The sequence below is a fragment of the Schistocerca gregaria genome, chromosome 1 (genome assembly GCF_023897955.1).
Source record: "Schistocerca gregaria isolate iqSchGreg1 chromosome 1, iqSchGreg1.2, whole genome shotgun sequence".
NCBI classification, from domain to species: Eukaryota; Metazoa; Arthropoda; class Insecta; order Orthoptera; family Acrididae; genus Schistocerca; species Schistocerca gregaria.
The window spans coordinates 322,575,030-322,598,185 of record NC_064920.1 but is presented as its reverse complement, the minus strand read 5'-3'; the positions used below and the strand labels follow the sequence as shown (position 1 = coordinate 322,598,185).

Genomic DNA, 23,156 nt, shown 5'->3' with positions numbered 1-23,156 from the left:
AGTGACCTCGAGCATGGAGTGCGTGTGGAGCAGCCTGCAGAGGGAGGAATAAAAGTTGATCGTGCAACCTTACGAGATTAGTTCGTCAATACACCTGACGATGGCAACATGTCAGTGTGTCAAAATATTGTGCGCACTGGACACCGTAAAGTGGCTGTACACCCTTGGGTTGTTCAACAGAACATCTGTACTTTCTACATTGACATAATGGTAGTCATTTCATAACAGTTAAACGATTATCCATCTCGTACACAGTATCAAAAGAGCCCATTCTTTGCTCTTTTTCATAACTAAAGATTTGACTGTGAACTGAATAAACAGCAATAATAAGAATTAATTTGTACATACCACGGGCTAATAAAGCAGTAACTCGTGAAGTAAACTCTGTTATGCACTTAATTACAATGTTTAGTGATGAGTGTAAGTGAAAAACAGGTATTACAATATGATAGCTGTTTGCAATAAAAGTCTAATTCTTTTTTTCTTTTCTTTAGCCACCAAAATACAAATAATGCACTGCAGCACCAGCAAGTCTTTGAACAATAGTAGGTAGAATGAAATGTCATCGATAAAACATTACTAAGACAACAAATTGTGGTGGAAGTGATGCTCCTGAAGTGAAGTGAAGAATAAGACATTTTCCATTAATATACAGTTTCGTTCTCTGGTGGGGTGATCCATCTATATGTGAAGCCTGTGGAATACCATTTTCAGTATGATGTAAGGCAACCCTCTGCTTGGCAGGAGACCTACCCATCATCCTAGCTGATGATGGCAACTATGTGACACGTATTATAAATTTTGTGATGTATCAGATCTCCTACCTAAAATGTTGAGGAGAGGTTGTCAGTGAGCTCTGACTAGTTGGCTTGGCCTCTGTATTTTCTTTAATTATTCAGCCATCCTTATGACTGAGAATTTAAAAACATGTAAACTGTGCATTAGTGTCAATGTAGCCAGACATTCTGAAGAAATTTACAGAGTTCCCTCAGCAATTTCACTTGTGAGAACAGACATCGTTCAAACCAAAAGATGTTATTGATATCCAATAAACATGCTGATGACCTTGCAGTTGATCACTCTAAATTCAACACCACCATAGTCATCGTCATCAGTGCTCGAAAGACTGTTACAGTATCAGTGGCTAAAATTGTTAAATAATGTAATTGGATAGATAAAAGATCTACTCACCAACTGGCAGCAGAACACTCACACATAAAACGTTATAATTAGGCCAGCTTTTGGAGCCAGTGGCTCTTCCTTCAGGCAGAAGGGTTCAAGGGGAAGGAAGAGGGATGAAAGAAAAGGACTAGACTCTGTGAGAAGGGGTAGGTTTCAGAAAAGTCAGTAGTCATGTCCGAAAGTTTCTTTGAAAGCAGAGAGACCCTCATTACAAATCTAACTTGTGTTCAGTCAATTCAAAAGAAAAATTCCCTAACTGGTTTGATAAATCCAAAGATGTTTTAGTCTTTATTAAAATCATCAAATGGATAAAAATCCTTTATTCAGTACTACGGGCACAGAAACACGAGGTTACACAGAGACAAATTACTGAATTTAGTCTTTTAAAATTGTTTCTCAGCAGACAATCATAAAAGATTCATTCTTTCAGTAATCATAAAAACTCGGAAATGGAAGATACTGAGCTATGTTTTCTTGCAAAAGAAAACCAGATGAAGTTGGCCAATAGTGGAAAGGTACCTGAAAGATTTTGTTGTGCATATTATTTACCCCTTCTAACAGCAATTTTAGGTCACTGGAACCATGAAGGCTTCCAAGTGATTGGAGAAAGGTGCAGTTTATTCCCATTTTTAAGGAAGATTGTCAGTTCCTTACACATCTGGGAGACATTTAGCACAGTTATGGACTGTTACTCACTGTACAAAATTGGAAACTTCCAGATTAATATACCAGTTTTGTGACAGGATTTTTGCAAATACCACTTAGCTGTAGTTCTTAATGGGGCAGTAGAATTTTCAAGTGTAGAAGTGTCTTCAGACATACACCAAGGAAGTGTTAATATTGCTGTTACTCTTCAGAAACCTGTGTTTAAATGCAGTAAGACTCTGAAGGGTCAGTGCTCTGTAAGAAGTCTCGTTCTTCATTTACACTATAGTCGATCACCAGAAACAGTGATAACCACAAACTAACTAGGAGTCTGCGTCCAAAATTATCTTAATATGGTAGAAATGTTCTGGCAAAATGTAAATAATTTTGGAGTACAGGTATGAACTTGCCAAGTAGTAGAGGCGTTGACTGATTGACTGGCACATAAAAACCATTGAAAACTTTGGTAGCTCTCAGACAAATCATTTTTCAATCTAGAGTACACATGCACATGTTTTGGACGAACTTTATTAGTGCTGTAGTAAACATACACAACTTTTGGATGAATCTTATTTCAAGCTGTATTTGTAGTCTAGCTCGAAAAAGGATTTGTCTGAAATGTAGCAAAGTTTTTGTTCTTTTCTGTGTGCCTAACGATTATAAAACTATCTTTAAGTCTAATGACAGTATGAAACTAATTGAAGGAGCTGCGAAAACCAGACTGGGATTCATTTCAAGAATTGTAAGGAAATGAAATTTATCCACTGTGAATGAAGTGTCTCACAAAACACTTGTGTGACAAATTCTTGAGTATTTTTCACCAGTCTGGGACCTTTACGTTAATAAAGGAAATAGATAAAATCAAAAGAAAGGCAGTGTGTTTAGTCAGAGATTCCTTGACAGGGTGTATTACCCCCGCCCCCCTCCTTCCAGGACAACTGTGAAAACCAGGAAAAAAATTTTGGTGACCAGTATTATATGTGGAAGCTTAGCTTATTGTGTAGCTAAGCGGTACATATATTAATTTAAGCCATTAACTTTTCCTTTTTGTGTGGTCATGCTGCTTAGCAATGATGTTGCTATCAGATGACTAAATCACGTGTCCTATGCTCTGAATACCTGCTGTCAAGCTATGATTGACTGACAAAGGCGCATTGCAGTCTCAATTTCAGTGCATCAGAAGCTATTGTGCTGTATTCGGTGGAATTCTTGTTGCTACATTTGGCAGAGTTCCTGTTTATACTGCGTAAATGCTATCACACAGCAAAGATCTTTCCAAAACAATGTTTTTTGCTGGGTTTCATTTCCTATACCAGTGTATAAAACCTTCACCATTCAAAGGATTGATGAGTTTTGCACCTGTGAGTAAAAGTATATTTTCACTTAAAATGCAATAAAAGTACTTACACACAGGAGTAAACTGTATTTTCATCCAGGTAAAAGTGTATTTTTAACCAGGAAATTCCTGTCAGAGGGATCACAGTTCATAGTAATTGACGGGAAGTCATAGAGTAAAACGGATGTGATTTCTGATGTTCCCCATGGTAGTGTTACAGGCCCTCTGCTGTTCCTTATCTATATAAAAGATTTAGGAGACAATCTGAAGAGCTCTCTTAGGTTGTTTGCAGATGATACTGTCATTTATCAACTAGTAAAGTCACCAGAAGATCTAAACAAATTGCAAAATGATCAAGTAACCAAACTGTAAACACTAACTTAAAGAAAAATAGCACAAGGACGACGACATTGTATGCAATGACAGAATGTAAACAACTGTTACTTAGCATGATGTAAATAAATGAACAAAAAACTCAGCAGCAGAGTTATCAATCAACAGTAGTTCAGTGCTGCAGTATTCAAAAGTAGACAACAATCAGTGAACACCTAAATCGACATGTTAAGCAGAAATACTACTAGCATCAGCTAGCTTCAAATTTTAAGCTAAGCAAAACTAGACTGCTGACGAATTGGCACTTATAACAGTTCTGACATTATTAGGGGTAATGGCAGTATGTTACCTCAACATTCAAAGGGTTAATCCCTTGAAGAGGGGTGAGACTTGGGATAAAGTTGTATATACATTGTGTGTATTGGCATTTGTCTATTGCTACGATTTTACAGTATATTCAGTAATGACAAAATGAATATTGATTGCAGTGCATCTGAAACTATTGTGATGGAGTTACCAAAATCAGTACTAAATAAAGGACACACTTTGTATGCTGATAATTGGTATTCATCACCAAAACAGTCTGTAAATTTATTTGAAAATGAAAAAATGTTGGTTCAGTACACTTTAAAAGAAAAAAATATGCTGGGAGATTTTGTTAAAGCAAAATTTAAAAAAAGAATGCATAATTAGAAGCTGCAATGGTATATTAGCATTAATACGGAAGGATGAAAGTGTAGAAATTCTGAACAAAAGAAAAGTCAGTGAAACTCTATTTTCAAAACAATATTTACCATTGATTATAGCAGGGGAACGTTTGATATGGAACCCAAAGATAAGATATTAGTAGGTTTCCCTCTTCTGAGGAAATGCTTGAAAGAGCAGTTTTTTTCGATATTGATAGTACACTTTATAATTCATGTATTCTGTACAACAAAAACCATATGAGAAAGAAACAAAATTACAAAGAGTTTAGACTTCAAATAGCAGAAATGTTAGTACAAAATCTGCTGTCACATGTTTACAAAAGAGGAGGACCATTGTCAACCAGAGATGTACTAATGAGAATACATGTGCAACATTGTGGTCAGTAAAATTTACTGACTTCACTGTTGGTGCTTGGCAGAACATGATGATAATATTAAAAAGGAAAACACTTCATAATGTTCAGCAAATGTATATTTATTTTGTCACAAACCATTTTTTTTTCTTCTCAGGCGTTCTTTGGGATGAAAAAATAAATAGAATTCTACATAACAGTAGGAAGTGTTTTTCTTTTAAATATTATTGTGGTTTCTAACTGTTTAAGAGTGTTCTCAAAACATAAGTAATTTAAATTGAGTATTAATTTACAAATTGTTTCTCGTACCTTATTCAATCGCTGACGATTGCGCCACATTTACTTTACTGACATCTTAAAATTATCGGTTGTGCCCATACGTAGTTTATTACTGCACAGTTCCTTACATTGCATCGAAATATGCATGTCATACAACATGTACATTTGTGTGGATTAAACCACATGGCTAAGCAGCTCAGTGGATTGATGCACAACCAATCTTCTTGTTTACTATGACCTGAGCAATTGTGAGATCACGGGTAGGCCAAAGGGTTAATTCTTTTTGGAAAATATACCTTTTTCTCCCTTCTGATACATGTATGGCATTATTTATTTCTAAAACCTTAGTCATCAATTGCCCAAGACTGTATCTTGCACATTCTTGATGTGATGACTTTTGGGAAACTCACCATGTGAATTATCTTCAAAGGACATACAAGCTCATTTGTATCAGTTAGCCTTTTTCTTAACTGTAAATTAATGTGCATGCTCCTTTTAAACCTTCAGCTACTTCAAATGGATTTTTGTTGACGATAAACTGCCCCAAAATAATAATTTTAAGTTTGCAATGTTTTCAGTGATTCCTACTCCTACAAAAAATCTAAAAGCAGAAAAGACGTTTCACCGTTAAAGTAGATACTTTACACTGGCTAATAACATACACAGAAATGTAATAGATAATGGGAGAATCCCTGTAACAGAGAATTTCCCACCTTACCTTCAGATATGTAAACTGATCACTGGTAAATTATTAGAGCTCAGTCAGAGTATATGAAGCAAGATTAGTCTGCTTTTAATCAGTGTTATTATAATAAAGCCAAAGATAGAATATATATTAATTTTGACAGACATTATTTTCCATGTTATTGTGATAAAATGTCTTTGTATGGGCGAGAGAGTCATAAGAAAAGCAGAAATTTGTTGATTAGCAGCCAGCAAACAGGAATATCTAAAGCAAAGGTGACACAACTGAAGTTACAGTTTAACTTTTATCTTACATAAGTATAAATTGTTTGTTACTTTGAAACATTTTTCTGCGTGTTTTCTCTTGTGGTCCATAGTTTGGAATAACTTTTCTCCTATTCAATAATTGTACTTCTTACCCTTCACTCCAGTGTCCTGTCTTTCTCTTTCTCCTTTTTCAATTTGAAGGATAAAGATTATCTTAATTTATAATGCATGTGTGTTTGTAAATCACTTGCCATGAAGACCTATAACGTCTATATAAAGTATGATTATTAGGTGCTTAAATGACTGACTGAACTATCGGACACACTGGTGTCCATAAGTTTGATCCCATAAGACACTACCACAAATTTCCAATTACTGGTGTCCATAACCAGTCTTTAAGTCACTGGTTGTCTGGGTGAGGTTACACAAACTGAGTAGATTTCCTGAGAAATTATATTATTTAAATTTTCAGTTGGTGACAAGTCTTTACAGTGGACATTGAGACACTTAACTATATTTACATTGTAGTACATTTATCATTCATTAAGAACATTTCATTTCATTATTAACAATATATTTATTGCAGCTAAACTGGCCATTTAGTGTGAGAAATACAGGAATTATTCTCTGTTTACTATTATTCTTAGTCACTACAGAATTTTGCCAGCGATTCTGTTCTCATCCTACGGATTATTCCATTATTAAGCTAATGATGATTGTAAGAGAATACTCTATACAAGCTTTCACCTATGCACATCGTTGAGGCAAACATTGAAAATCAAAAGAAAACCTAACAGTAACAAAATCTCACTAGCTCTTTGGCTCTAAGGCATAGCCCAAAGAGCTCTGTTCCTGGTGTAAATGTACTTTTACGAGGTCAACTGTCAGATGGAGTCATTTGAACACACATACACACAAAAGTCATGATGAATGTTTCTACATATGGGTACAATCAGTGTCCTGACCCTGGAAACTACCTGTGCAAATAGATATTCCCTGTACCTCCTAGTTTCCCCTAGTTTTTTTAAAAAGCAGTAAGAGTATACTCAAAAATAAGAAATGAGTAATAACAATATTTGTGACAGAAGATGATTGTCCACTTAACACATTCTGTGATTAGATTAGATTAATACTTGTTCCATAGATCTTGAATACGACACTTCGTAATGATGTGGAACATGTCAGGTTAATAAAAGATGTCTGTACAAGATATTGCATTACACAAAATATTGCTTGACACTAGTGTTTAAGCTAGGTGGTTTTTCCCCCCCTCCCTTAATTTATATCTAAAAATTCAGCCAGTGAGTAGAAGGAGTTGTCATCTAGAAATTCTTGTAATTTATTTTTAAATGTTGGTTGACTATCTGTCAGGCTTTTGATGCTGTTTGGTAGGTGACCAAAGACTTTTGTGGCAGCATAATTTACCCCTTTCTGTGCCAAAGTCAGATTTAACCCTGCATAGTGAAGATCATCCTTTCTCCTGGTGTAATAGCTATGTACACTGCTATTAGTTTTGAACTGGGTAGGATTATTAACAACAAATTTCATAATTGAATATATATACTGTGAGGTTACTGTGAGGATCCCTAGATCCTTAAATAGATGTCTGCAGGATGACCGTGGGTGGGCTCCAGCAATTATTCTGATTACACGTTTTTGAGCAATGAATACTTTTCTACTCAATGATGAATTACCCCAGAATATGATGCCATACGAAAGCAGTGAATGAAAGTAGGCATAGCAAGCTAATTTACTGAGATTCTTGCCACCAAAGACAAAGAATAGAAAATCTAGAAAACAATTAATAAGAATGGCCAAAGAGTAAGAAATGTCTAACCAAGCTGTTGCCTCAGAGAAAGTGGTCCAGATAATAATTTGGAAGAAGTAATGGATTTGCAGCTATATGTTTTACAAATTTATAGTCTCTTTATTCTTTGTAATTGTGTAATTTTGGCAATACTAGTCTGTTTTACTTTTTCTTTCATTTCCAGTTACCTTGCAAAGGGAATTGTGGAAAAACTTGAAGTTGTCAATAAGAAGTGGGTCCGTGTACGTTTAATGCCAGGAAACACAGTGGATGGCTCAGTAAGTGTTCTCGTCCTATTTCAGGCATGATGTAGTTGCCTGAGTGCCCCTGAGGATAAATTTCATATTTATAGTGATAGTTTATTTTTTAAGTTGTTACAAATGTTGAAGATAGAATAGAACAACTTTTGAGGAGACACATCTTTGTGCCATCTTAAATTGGTTTGAGTAGGGAGAACGCAAAAAGTGTGTAGCTGAACTTCTTTTTTACTTAGGAGTGAAACAGAACTTCATAGGTACCCATTCAAAAATATATTTCTAATGTTGACTTGGAGAACCAGGGAAGTTTGTGTGCTCTGAGTGATCCCTAATTTTTTGTGTGCTTCTCATCATTTCTGTGTTTAAGGTGTCTTGTGAGCTGCCCTTCATATTATTGTAACCTTGTGTTTGAGAACTGTTCAACATTAAGATAAAATTATCACCTCTTTTGTCTCCAATTTTTGTTCATTCTGCAAAAATAAATGAAAATTATTCTGAACCTAACTGTTGTTTGCAGTGTGACTCAATGGAAAATACTAGGTGCTGATAGTCAATGCTTTATTCTAGCTAAATGATTACCTTGTGTTGCTTCTCAATGAAACCTGAGCTTAATTTATGAAGTACCTCCTTAAATTCTGTACACACCCACAATTTTACTTTCACCTGTTTATTTTGCAGAGTGTGCTCTGGTTCAACATTGGCAGTGTTGATTCGTTTGAAAGAAACCTTGAAAATGCACAAATTGAAATGAATATTGAGCCACCAAACTTTGTTCCAGTAATATATAAGACTGAACTGGAAGCTGCAAGCCTTACAGGCATTCTTCCCACTTTAATGATAATAGGTAAATAAAAAAGATATCCTTAGTGTGCATGCTTGTGTGCATGTGTACGTTCACACACACACACACACACACACACACACACACACACACACACACACACACACACAGAGAGAGAGAGAGAGAGAGAGAGAGAGAGAGAGAGAGAGAGAGAGAAATCTACATAAGAAAGTTTCATTAATAATTTTTTTCAGTAAAAGTTTAATTTAATGCTAGTATTAATTTATCATGGAAAATTGACCTCGTATTTCCACAGGATTCTTGATTTATATGATGAGAAGATCAGCTGAAGTGATGGGAGGACGTAGTGGCCGGAAAGGTGGTGGCTTGTTTGGTGGTGTTATGGAATCAACCGCCAAATTAATAAACTCGAGTGACATTGGAGTGAGATTTAAGTATGCACATCTTATAAATAATTCAAGTAACTAAAATTGGAGTGTTTTACGTTTTAAGAATTTGTTTTATGAAATCTGTAATTTGATTGTATAAATATCTGTGAGTATTGGAGAGGGGGGGGGGGGGGGTGACCGTGCTGTTTGCTGTTTAGAGACTGTGAGACAAAACATACCAATAAATTTTCAGAGCCACATCCATATCATACATGCAACAGTGACTACATAGCGACATCATCTTTATCATATCACATGTGCTGACCATGACCAGTCATTTAATGAAGATATGACAAGTGACATTATATTTATTGTAAGTGGTCAGCTATGACTTTCTATGGACCAGGTTGCCATAGCACTAACACATTTTCATTTAGTTATTTGTGTTGAATTATCATAAAAATTAAAGCCAAATCAAAGTACAACAATCTTGTACATTATCATTTAATGTCAGATGTGTATCTATCAGTACTCTCTCTTCAGTATGAAAATTCAGTTGTAATGCCATGGGATACTAATTCAGCTGCCTTGTTAGTGTTCAGTTTACACACAACATTAGAACCTCAATCAATGGAAAAGTAATTCCGCAAGAGTCAACTGCCATGAAGAGCCACAAGCAGATAAGGGTAGTTGTTGAGTATCCCTGAGGTAACAGTGAATATACTGGCTAAGTGCAGCACATCAGTTATCAATTAAGTGCAGAACAACTGGAGAATGTCTGTTGCTCAGAACTAACTCCTTGCTGTGGGCTGTAGAAACCATTGTCCCATATGTCACAGGACCCCAAGGCACAGAAACACTCGTAGCTTTACGGTACTGATGTGTTGCGGTACACTTTGATAAGCATCAGTTTCAAGGTACAGGTAAGTTAAAAACTGCATGTAGCAACAGGAAATTATTCTTGCAGGTGGTGTAGGTATTCCACGTGAGACATGTTTCCATGGCATAAAATACTGGTCCTGATATATTTCCCATTGTCTCTCACTAGTGAACAATACTAGCTTCTGTCATCTAGGTAACTGTACCCCCAGGAAGGCAGTTAACCGCCACACGTCTCTTGACTTACCACAATGAAATGAACACCACTTCCATAGTTGTGAGGGTGCTTTTGTGTACATCCACATCAGCTTATTGAGCATTTGCGAGACAGCATCAAGTGAGATGTATGCACTTTGGACTCAGCTCTAACCACTCTCTAAAAGCTGTTGTAGGTACTGGAGTGGTCCTTGGTTGGGATGACGTCAATTTTTTTTTCAATTTGTTGTGGAGTCTATGCCATGGCAAAGTAGCTATTTTTATGGGGGCAAAATCAGATCTAACACCTACTCTGTAGATGTGTTTAATTCATTTCACATGAGTGTAAGTAATATGGTGTCTTAAGAGCAGAAGAAGAAAATATCAGTTGCCTCTTAGATGCCACATCCTCGTGTTGTATTTTGTTTCTTCTGATAAATATTTTGTGAAATAATTTGTTGGTATTCCAGCTTTTTCTTATTTGTCTGTAAATGGAGTTTATTGTTAGTAATGTTTTTAATTATGTAAATCATTTTATTATAGGTTTTATTCTCTGTTATCTGGATTCATGAAACTGAACATTATAAACTATGAAAATTGGGAAGGAAAAAATTAATGCTTAAATATATAATATAATCAGTAGATATAAAATGCACTCACCAAGCAGTGGCAGGAGGAAACATACAAAAATAATGTGAAAATAGAAAAGTTTTTAGATTGACTGATCACTGCCCCTAACCAATTCCTTGATTATTACTGTGGGGCTGAGTATGGCCATACTTAGTTTTCCTGGGTAGTTGTGGACAGAGAATTTACATGATATGTCACACCTCTGTCAGACTAAGCCAGTTTTGTGCAATTAGATTACCCTGTTGTGATTGTTGCCACTGAGTATGACTATTGTTTGCATATCCAGGATGGTACCTATTATAATGACACTGTTGCTTTTATCTGTTTAAGGGGTTGTTAAGATTTGGTAGGTTATTGTTCTCATTCCACTCCTCTCCCAGCGCATTATATGATCTGCTCTGATTAGCATGATTATTCTGTTCAGAATTGTGATTATTATGGTTGTTGTTAAATTTTCCATTACTTCACATAGATTACATGTCTTCATGGATTAGATTTATGAAATCCAACAGAGATAGTAATTCCTCCAAATCTGATTCTGATAACATGAATAGTTTCTCCCATATCTGTGCGTATAACATTGCCTTTAATATTCCCAACACATGACAATGAGACATGGCGTTACCCGAGTATCTGGTCTTAATGGTGTGTTTCTCAAAATATTTCCCTAAAGTACTCTGATATGCCCGGAACAACCCCAGATTGAAGATTTCTTTAGAGTTGCTACTGAACCCTGGCAAGTGGGTGCTTAGCTAGGAAGATTTTTCAAACATGTCATGGGTGTGGCAGTATTCTGCTGCTGCTGCTGCTGCTGTGTCCTCAGTTGAGCATCAGCCTGGACATAGCCAGTGATGGAGCCTATCTTTTCAGCATCCAACAATGATCATGGCACGGTTTCATGACATATGCAAATAAACACAAGACGGTGAATAGTCCTTTTGTCTGGCAGAAACACTTAGAATTGCCATTGTTTCAGAGTGTGTGGAAAGCGCCCATTTTATTTCAGTAACTTTATTTACTAACTACTGCATGGCCTCAGGTAAACTGGCCTATTCAGTTTTGAAACCTAACATTTCAGCAGATATTTCCTTCACCTGTGTCTTCTGTTTTTTCTGAAAGTTGAGCAATTTCTAATATGGCTGAATCTTGTTTCTTCAAAATCTGTCAGCACTGTTGACAGTTTCTTGGTTTTCAAGGTTTCTGTCATTTCTGCCAAAATGGATACTTGCGCATTCAGATTTCATGTTTTAACACCACATGCATTATTGAAGAGAGAAATTTTGATTTTTTGTTTTAATGGATCCACCGATTGGCTTTCCTGAGTGGTAGGCTTCCACTGCAAGGCTCAATTCAACTTTGTTAGTTGGATCAGTATCTCTTGTTATCCATTTCCATGCTAACCTGAATGTAATCAACATTTCAAAAACAGAACTTGCTTCCCTGTTAAAAATTACTAATAACATTACTTATTATGCAATTCATTGCCTTAAAACAGTGACGGTAGCGTCGTAATAGGCTTAGAAAGAAATTCAATATAACAGCAACAAACTCGATTCTTGTCCCAGTGCACAGATTTCACTATCAGAGTATGTAAAACACACTGCACAAAACTGGAATAATAACTACTACATAAAAGTAACAAGCTGAACATTGAGCTGTTCTAAGCAACCACTTAGTAGCAAGCAAGCCAGTATGAGAATATGAAAATTTCAAATTGTTTTTGTGCTTAACCTACAAAATTTCTTCTCCTCTGAGTTTGCCCCTCTTTTTACTCTTTCTTCGATGTTCTCCACTCCATATTGGGATTATTATGAAATTCAGGAAACAAAGAAGTACATAAATTTTAGTTGCAAAATGAATTAATCATTTCAGTGGGTGACATTTTGTGTCTCCTGTCAAGACGTGATGTTTTATAATGTGTTCTGTATTTGCAGGCAAAAATAAATGATATAATATCTGCTTGTTCTATCTCATGCTAAAGTAAAAAAAGAAAAAGAAAAAACTATTTTGAAAATACATGTTCAAATTGTCACCGTAATAAGGGTGATCATATACTGTTTCAATTATTGGACCTTCCAGATAGAAACTTAAATATGTCACACACTGTAATCTCTGTTAGTAATATTTTTTTCTCAAGTGCAAAATTACTCTGCATAATAAATATTAACTTCATTGTTTGAGAACTCTGGTAATAAACACAGATTTATGAATCTCAGTTAATAATATCATTTATTCAGTGGACTATGATACAAGTAACTCTAAGTTGATCAGCAAGTAGAACCGAAAGAGAACAAAAAGTTTAAATTTTGTGCCCAAAGTGCCTCTGGAAATCCACATGATAGCTAACAGAGATAAAAAAAAGTCATAGAAAATGCTTGTTTGACCATCAGCTGCTGTTATTTTAAACCCAAAAATCAACCGTCAGTCATGCATTTTATACAGTACTTGGTGGCAGCTGTTGATAGTCACCTTCCAGAAATGTTTATAAAAAACATCACCTATAATGGAACTAAGAGACAATGTATTATAGTACACGGACACAGCATGACATGGAACAATGCTGACAACAGCAACAAAGTGTATCCGTTCAGCTTCACAGCCTTTGACATGAAGTTCTGATAAGTATAAGTTATCTTCGACATTACACTTGCTCATTCAATTCCCCTTGTTGATACTTCAAGTTCATACTTCTTGTTCATGAAATTCTTATATTTTGTTGAAAAATATTAAATGAGTGTTCTTTTGTATTATAAACAACATAGAGAAAACATAAAACATCACAAAAGTTAGCTGAAAGAATACTGTTTTTATTAGATTGAGTGATGCTAAAAATTATGCCTGCAAGAAAGCTCTTAGCTGATATATACTAATGCAGATAGTAGCACATATTATGCAGTTGGTAAGGGATAATGACTCAGTGTGGAACTCCACCCCCAAGCAGAATCAAATCTCAGCCATAACAAACATAGTCTCCACACTACAGAATTCTTAGGCCATATACAGTCAGTAATACAAGCTACATCTTGTTCCTTACATGTAGTTGCAGTTGGGGTCAGCTGTGTTGACTGCACCCCCAAACATGAATTTCAATCATCATCATTTAAGACCGATTATGCCTTTCAGCGTTCAGTCTGGAGCATAGGCCCCTTATAAAATTCCTCCACGATCCCCTATTTAGTGCTAACATTGGTGCCTCTTCTGATGTTAAACCTATTACTTCAAAATCATTCTTAACCAAATCCAGGTACCTTCTCCTTGGTCTGCCCCGACTCCTCCTACCCTCTACTGCTGAACCCATGAGTCTCATGGGTAACCTTGCTTCTCCCATGCGTGTAACATGACCCCACCATCTAAGCCTGTTCGCCCTGACTGCTACATCTATAGAGTTCATTCCCAGTTTTTCTTTGATTTCCTCATTGTGGACACCCTCTTGCCATTGTTCCCATCTACTAGTACCTGCAATCATCCTAGCTACTTTCCTATCCGTAACCTCAACCTTGTTGATAAGGTAACCTGAATCCACCCAGCTTATACAACAAAGTTGGTCGAAAGATTGAACGGTGGACAGATAACTTAGTCTTGGTACTGACTTCCTTCTTGCAGAAGAGAGTAGATTGTAGCTGAGCACTTACTGCATTAGCTTTGCTACACCTAACTTCCAGTTCTGGAACAGGTGTTATTTTAAATGGATTAAATATTGCATAATTTTGTGACTGATCTGTTTACTTGACTTTAGTAGCTACCTTCTCATGCCATTGAGTGGGTGAGGATACTAACATTTCACTGTTTCAGGTGATTATTGACTGTAAATTATGTGCAGCTCAGTTTGTTTCATCATAAATCTATACAGTTTAGTAGAAGTTCTTATCTATTTGTAGGGATGTTGCCGGGTGTGAAGAAGCTAAACTGGAGATAATGGAGTTTGTTAATTTTCTCAAGAATCCTCAGCAGTACATTGATTTAGGAGCTAAAATCCCCAAAGGTGCAATATTAACAGGTAAATAACTTTTGTATCCTTACATATTTCAGTAGAAATAAGAGGTATATACTGTAACAGAATGACTGGGCATCTCATTTTAATACCTTCCTTTATTAATGAAATTGTACATCATAAATTTTTGTTTTATTCCCTCTAATCATATTATTATGAGTACACATACTGATAACAGGCTGCACTCATAACTTTTCCACTGAAATGTTCTGTAACAATGGTTCTACTGTTTCTTTATTTTCTTTAGAATGTGCTAGCATTATGGTTATTATTATAACCTGATTATTTGCTGTTTATCATTGTATCATCTTAGTCTGCCTCCGTAGCTTAGCAGAAATAATGTCTGTCTGAAATTTGGAGGATCTGCTATCAATTTCAGTTACTGCCAGAGAATTTTTGTTAACGGGAGGGGTGCAACAGGATGCACTCAGCCAATTGAGGAGCTAGTTGAATGATAAGTAGTAGTTAAAGCATCTAGAAAAACACACTGCTCAGGAAATGTTATGTACTGATCCTGTACCTCTTTGTAGGTCCAATAAGAAAACCCGTATGGGGTAGGATAACACGGTATCTGGTCAGTGTTGCTTGTTTGCATGGTCCTGCTTAAAGAGTTACGTTCTATAATAATTATATCAAATAGGAGAAAAGTATATGTTAACATTGCTGTGTAATATTCTCAAGTGTTCACATGATATGTAAGTGTTATCCAGTACATGGTGACAGGCTTATCATGTGAAGCTGCTCTCATTGCTTTGCTATAGGCTCATCATGAATATATCACATCTCACTGGAATTGGTTTTTTTCTTCAATGGGGAGCTAAATAAAAGGTTTTTTAGCTTCTGGTGCAGCTGGAAATTGAAACGAGTGTTACCATAAAAAAAGGTGTGTCTACAGGTACTACATATGTGTTGACAATTTTCAATATAATCACAGTGGTGAGAGAGACATTCTTTGTACAAACCACCCTATTCTTTCTTGGAAGGAAAAGAAAAAAGAATGATGGAAGTCACTTGGTGACACACAGATTGCAAGGAAGTGGTAATCTCCATAAATCAGCAGTTTTAGAAAGCATTGCTCTTGCAAAACTCGCTTGCCAGTTTCTAACATGACATCATGCGAACTGTGGATGAAGGACAAGTCAGATTCCATATTCCTAGATTTCCAGATTTGTTTGACACTGGGGCACCACTGCAGACTGTTACCGAAGCTATTGGCATACAGAATAGGTTCCCAGATATCTGAGTGGCTCGAAGACTTTTTAAAGTAATAGAACCCAGTACATTGTCTTTAATGGTGAGTGTTCATCAGAGATCAGGGTACCATCAGGACTGCCCCAGAGAAGTGCGACAGGACCACTCTTATTCTCGATATGTATAAATGATGTAATAGGCAGGGTGAGCTGCAATTTTTCTGAAATTGCTGTGGTGTGTGGGAAGGTATCGTTGTTGCAGGATGCTACAAGATGACTTTGACAAAATTTCTAGATAGTGTGATGACTGCCTGCTTGCTCTAAACACAGACAAAATGTAAGTTAATGCAGATGAGTAGGAAAAACAATCCATTAACGTTCAAATACAGCATTAGTAATTCTGCTACAAACATATATTTTATTTAAGAGCCATGGAGACTAGAGAAATTGGGCATGTAAATAGTTGTTTTTCCCCTTGCTCCATTTGCAAGTGGAACAGGAAAGGAAATGGTTAGTTGTGGTACAAAGTACTCCCTGCTTGTGCCTTATGACAACTTCTGGAGTATGGATGTAAAAGTAGATTAAAATGATGTCAACATGCTTCTTTACTTGTTTCTTAATATGTGTATCCATTAATTGTTCTCCCAGTGGCATAAACTCACCTACCTTCTCGACATTAGGAACTGTTAAGACAGTGACATCTGGCAGCTGACATTCCTTCATAGTGGATAGGAAAACTGGTATGTGGTATCTATACATAAAACCTTTCTTATAAATATAGTAGGTAAAATTATGGTATAATGTTAGTAATTTAAGAGTAAAGTAGACTATTCAGTGAATAGCAGAAACTTCACACACCTGTCCCTTTACCATGTGCTGGTTGGACACACAGTGTTGGGATTGTATTTTGGCAGGTGGATTAGGGTGGGGAGGATGCTGTGTTGGATGTGGTGGATAGAGGGAAAGAGAATGGGGAGACAGGAACAGGGCTAGCTAGCAGCTTAGAGGGAGGCAGCATGTTTTCTGGGTAGGAATGTGGGAGGGAGGAATGGCAAGAGTACAAGCTAAGCGTGTGATAAACAGGTACTGGAGCAGATGGGGTGCAGCGCATGGTGGTGGTGGTGGTGGTGGTGGTGGTGGTGGTGGTGGTGGTGGTGGGAAGAATGCAGATGGCACAGGTAGTGAAGCAACCGTTGACTCGAATATGTTGTGCTCTGCTGTACTGGATAGTCAGCTTTGTTCCTAAGACACAGTTAAGTGGTTGTCACTCACCTCCCTATATGCCATAATCCCTCATGCCCATGGCCTTGCCATTCTCGAACACTACCTCTCCCATTGTCCTTCAGACTGCAAACCCACTCTCTCATTCCTCGTAAATCTTGCCAACTATATCCTCGCACACAGCTGCTTCTCCTTTGATGTGAAGGTATATAAATAAACTTATAGCATGGTCATGGACACCCACGTGACACTCTCCTATGCGTCTTTTTATGGGCCATCTAGAGGAAACCTCTGTCTCCCCACACTGTTGGTCTGGACTGGTTCAGGTTCATTTATGTTAAGTTCATGATCTGGACTCAGGGATAAGACACACTGTCCTCATTCCTCCACAACCACAACACCTTCTCTCCCATCCACTTTGCCTGATCCTCGGCCCAACATGCCACCTTCTTGGATGATGACTTTGTGATATAGCAGGTCTGTTTCTTGATTGGTGAATGGTCGCAAAATAACATTGAATAAAATACTGACTCGCTCAACTCTTTGACGGAGACACTTCCACAGTGTTGTCTCCGTCATGGTCTTAAATAACACCATTAAAATTTTATGTCAATCTACTAGCAATTGTGAAAGCCTAATGTTTCATGGGCTGACTTTGTTCACTGCATTGCCCACAATAATTCAAAGACAACAAGTTAGCTGAGATGGCATGCAATCAAAGTTCTTCCACTTGTAGGAGCTTTTAGAAGATTTGCCTCTGGCTATGACAAAAAACTAAACTTAGATTGTTTAATATTATCATTTTTCTCCAGTGGGCAGTGGGTTTGACATCTTGTACATCTATTGACATTAGCTTGTTGAAGACAGCAACTGTGTTGCTGGTTAGTTGTATTTTGTTCTCATCAGATGTCATTTAGGCTAGTAACAAAGTGGCATCCCATTTGTGTGTACCACAGTATTAGGTTGCCATGGCAATAGATTCGCAGCTGTTGGACATGTGTGATACTTGTGGTGAGGTGTCAGAATTCCTTAGAAGCATATCCATTGTAACAAATGGCGAGCATGGGTTTTACGTGTCATGAATGTTATGGATATGTGTTTGTGAGACATGTATAGTGAAATATTCCACAATTTTCATCACTATGCTGATGCAAACGTCTGTTGTTCACCTTCAATGCATCGTTATTGAAAGTATCACTTCGTAAACAGTTTTTTGTGGTAATTTGCAGTTACTAGTTTATAAAAATTGCCCCTAATGGTAGTATATAAAATCACTCTTACTTTACGAGGAAAGTATGCAAAATTGTGAAAATCCTGGGCGATTAATCTCTTTGATTCCTGTTAATAGTGGATAACAGATTCAGGCTTTCAACTTTGAAATGTGGAAAGAATTATAAGGAACGAAATGGGTACCAGGCCAGTTAATCACAGTAATATAGAGCTGATTATGAATAAAAATAAACTAACTGAGCCCCAACATGTTACTAGTGCTTTCAACAATTATTTCTTGAATATAGCAAAGCAATTAATAAATACACACCATGACAAACAGCCAACCAGTCACTCAATCAAAAAATTCATTCAAACACAGTATCCAGCAACACCTGAGAAACTGTCAAGAATCCTAAAAGAATTAACTAATAAATATTCAGCGGGTGTTGATGAGATGCCAGATGCTATTATCGAAGCTAGTGCAACATTTATTGTGGAACCACTGACAGACATAGTAAATTCATCTTTTGAGGGTGGTGTATTTCCAAATAATCTAAAAACTGCAAAAGTAACACCTTTGAATAAGAAGGGTGCAAGAAGTGATATTGCTAATTATAGAACAGTTTGTTTTGTCAGGCTTCATCAAAATTATGGCAAAAATGTTCCTTAGAAGATTAACAGTTTTCTTAATTAGAGAGAAGCTGGTAAGTGACTCCCAACATGGGTTCAGCGGTGGAAAGTCAACTCAGTCAGCAAATCTTGCCTTCTTAAATGAAGTATTAAAAGCAGTGGATGATAAACATGTATCTGGGATATTTCTGGATCTAAGAAAAGCCTTTGATGTAATTGATCATGGCATTCTCTTGTGTAAATTAAGTAATTATGGAATTAGAGGCCAGTCTGTAAAGTGGATCCAGTCGTACCTCAGTACCTCAATAATGCCTGTTTTCTGGCGTTCTCTGGCAACTGCTAAATCAAAACTGTTTGTAACAGTCTCGGGATAGTATTGACAACGGTGATTCAAAAAGTGTTTCTTTCAAAGTAAATTTCTTTTTACGCAAGTTGAATTGTGTTAAGTGTGAGAAAGTGGGATGAATTTCTTAAGTCACAGAGCTTTTAAAACTGAATACTTTGAGGACCAGCCACTTACAAGAATTTCGAGCCCAGAAGACCAAGCATTTATGGCATTATTTTAAATTTACTGGCACATTTGTGTGATGTATATTAAAGTATAACAAGCGCAAAAAAAGATTATTACATCTGAATGCTTAGCTTCTCTTGTAGCTTATTAACCTTGAAGACCAATATTATCTGTAAAAGCTTAGCTTAATGTAAACTATGAACTTGTCCTCTTTGTGTATTCGCTTTACATAAGTGATCTTGCTATTGGCTGACAACAACACGTGTCCTATGCTCTGAATATCTGCTGTCATCGGCTAGTGAGATGACGAGGCACGAGATATGACTGGCTTACAAAAGGAAATCACAGTCTCGATTTCAACGCTCCGGAAACTAACGTGCTGTGTTTGGTGCAATTCGAATTTATACTTTTGTAATACGAAAATATGCAGCCTATGTGTTGCTGCACATCAAAGGTCTTTCCAAAACGCCTCTCCTTTTTTTCATCAGAAGTCTTTCCAGAACTTTTCTTCCCCCGTTTCTTTTTTCCTGGGAAGTTTCTCGCCAATGTATAAAATGTTAACCATTCAAAGGATTGATAAGTTTTACAGTTCCAAAGGAAAAAATCAACGAAAAACCTTCTGTTACTTATCACCGTAAAAGTGTGTGTTCCCCCGGGGTACATCCAGTTTAGATTTTACTTCTTCACCAGTACATCACCTGTCACATTGATTTTCTCCGACGTTTGAATTTGATGCTAAAGTCGCCACAAGCTAATTCCTTAATATTACAATGGCAAAGGCATTATAAAGGCATCATAATATATTCCAAATTGTACATTCGCATGAAAATGCAAGTGTTAAGACATTAATCAGAAAAAGTGTAGGTGTTGACGTTGTTTTAATCAGTAGAACAATTCATATAACTTTAAGGCACAAAGGTTTGAGAGATCTAAAGCTGTCAATGTGTTACCTAGTGACTTGCTATTGATGGATAAATGTGCTGTGCAGAAACTATCCTAGCTTTATTGTGTACATAACTGCTTTTCAATATTTGAACTTGGAGAATATTATTTTTTTATTATGAATGAAAAACACACAAACTGGTGTAATATTCTACAGTATTTATTATTTTATAAATCAGTTTTTGCCTGTTATGCGATTTCAGTTACAAAGATTAATATTCATCCTTGTACCTGATTGCACAACAGTCAAAAGAACTTGTGTATAAAATAAAAAATATATAGTAGAGTATTACACCATTGTTGTGACTTTTCTCATTCGTAATGTATAAAATATTCTACCAAGAACCAACGGAACAGTCAATTAATGTTATGTTTATGTTTTAGGTCCTCCAGGAACTGGCAAAACGTTACTTGCAAAGGCAACTGCTGGTGAAGCAAATGTGCCTTTCATAACAGTTTCAGGTTCTGAATTCCTTGAAATGTTTGTGGGAGTTGGCCCGTCTCGGGTTAGTAACTATGTGTGTGTTCAGAAATTAAAATTCTTTTATTTTGACAGTATTTTGAAACTTTGACTTTTTGACAGGTCAGAGACATGTTTGCTATGGCACGAAAACATGCACCTTGCATTCTATTTATTGATGAAATTGATGCAGTTGGTAGAAAAAGAGGTGGCCGTGCCTTTGGTGGCCATTCAGAACAAGAAAACACTCTGAACCAGCTTCTGGTTGAAATGGACGGTGAGCACCTAGATGAAAATATATATTTTTATCTCCTTTATTGAGAGCCAAATTTGCTTGTAAAATAAAATTTAAATGATAAAGAAAAATACATATTCCAGACAGGGGAAGAGTGGCCGAGCGGTTCTAGGCGCTATAGTCTGGAACCGCTCGACCGCTGCGGTCGCAGGTTCGAATCCTGCCTCTGGCATGGATGTGTGTGATGTCCCTAGGTTAGTTAGGTTTAAGTAGTTCTAAGTCCTAGGGGACTGATGACCTCAGAAGTTAAGTCACATAATGCTCAGAGTCATTTGAACCAGACATGGGAGAAAACAAATTAGGTTTAAATTGTAAAAAGTAGAAAATGCAAAATGTAAACTGCACATTTATCTCTGTTATTACATAAAGTTAAATAAGAAGTAATGGCAATTACTCACCATATAGTTAGGTTTCCTGGAACTGTAGCCAGAGTTGATTTTTAGCATGCCATTCAGTTTTCCCTGCCAAAAATACTAGAATTATTTTTGTTTTGAAACTTCAAAAGATTTATTATTTTTAGTAGTAGATTGCTGTTGCCATAGAAAAATATCGAAATTATCACTTAGTATAAAATATATTCATGCATGTCTTTTTAATTTTTCTTGTTTTTTTTACGTTATCAGTGGAACCACACACGGTGTGGTTGAAATTTCTTGTAAGGATCATTATCCTCATTTGCACAGGAAACAGTAAGAGTAATTAAATTGTGTACTGTGGTTGGGGATCTGGTAGGTGCCCATTAGTTGCAGTTGTCATTTTCTCCATCAAACGCGGTCTAGATGTCCAGATTCTTAGCTCTGTTGCAGCCTATATATGACACTGATGCTTCGCGTTTATTTCAAATGGTTGGAGATTGGCAAGCCATCTGATGAAAACTAAAATTCTGAGTCTAGACATGCACATACTTGTGGAACAAAATACAGTTATGGCATAGCAAACACTTACAATGTAGGGCAAAGCAGAAATTTATCTCCTTCCACTTAAAATTATTCTCATGTTACAATTCTTGTTAACAGGAAAACTCTGCAGTTGATCATGTGTCTCTCTTAACTTCTTCCGGTGACAAACTTTCTAACAAATAACAACCAACAAAGAGTAAATCCGATCCTGAGATATCTGTCCATTGTGTCGTAGCATTCAGAATGTAGGTCTGTTGGTCTGTCTCTCTTAATTACTGGAAATTGTGTAAGTTGTCATCCTGTATACTACTGGGGTAATGTGTGTGATCCATAAACTTAATAGCAATGGTCTGCCACTGCTGTCATAGGGTCTGATCACACAGACCAACATTCATCCCTCTTCTTTATCAACAGTTGCAAATTAATGTGCATTGAATCTGCCCTACAGATAATAGCAGATAACTTATAAACACTACAAGAATAACTTCACTGACTAATGTAATGTAATGTATTCCTTAGTTTTACAGTTTTATCAGTCCTTTCCAAATAAATGCTGTTAATTGCAGCTTGTTCCAAGTCCTCAAGTAGTAGTTTGTGTGGATCAAATCAAGTTCACATTACACATACTGTTATAAAGTACAGAAGGAGCATAGGTTTCATAACTCGGTACAAACTTTCTGATGTAGACCACTCACCATATTTTAATGTATAGTATTGTAGGCATAACCCATATCACTTCAGGCAGGAGGGTTACCTTCGTAGTCTCAGGTGCTATTGAATTTAGCATATGTTAAAATTCAGGAGTAAGTAAGAAACATGTTTTTTTCTTTTTTTTCTAAAAAAAAAAAAAATAAAATAATCCTGCCCCAAGATAGAGGCCTCCTAAGATGACATTGTGAACACAATTTTGAAGATGCAAATTTTGGAAAAAAAATTTAAATGTTGTATCTCTGTAACAGTTCTTGATATTTTGTTAGTTTCTTTATTTGGAAGAAAATTTCTTTATGATTACAATGGTATCCTCTGTTTGGACATATCTAAGTTCATGTACTGTCACCTTTTTGAAATTTTTATATAATTT

The 23,156-nt window shown here is 36.4% G+C and overlaps 1 protein-coding gene across 1 annotated transcript in view; it reads left to right on the top strand.

Moving 5' to 3' along the window:
- The window catches only part of LOC126343832 (AFG3-like protein 2), a 100,566-nt gene that overhangs the window by 37,713 nt on the left and 39,697 nt on the right, over positions 1 to 23,156 (top strand). The window contains exons 4-9 of the mRNA XM_050001972.1: positions 7,778 to 7,871; positions 8,529 to 8,694; positions 8,948 to 9,086; positions 14,603 to 14,721; positions 20,806 to 20,927; positions 21,005 to 21,158. Coding sequence (XP_049857929.1) covers positions 7,778 to 7,871; positions 8,529 to 8,694; positions 8,948 to 9,086; positions 14,603 to 14,721; positions 20,806 to 20,927; positions 21,005 to 21,158 — 794 coding nt within the window. The remainder of the gene's footprint in view (positions 1 to 7,777; positions 7,872 to 8,528; positions 8,695 to 8,947; positions 9,087 to 14,602; positions 14,722 to 20,805; positions 20,928 to 21,004; positions 21,159 to 23,156) is intronic.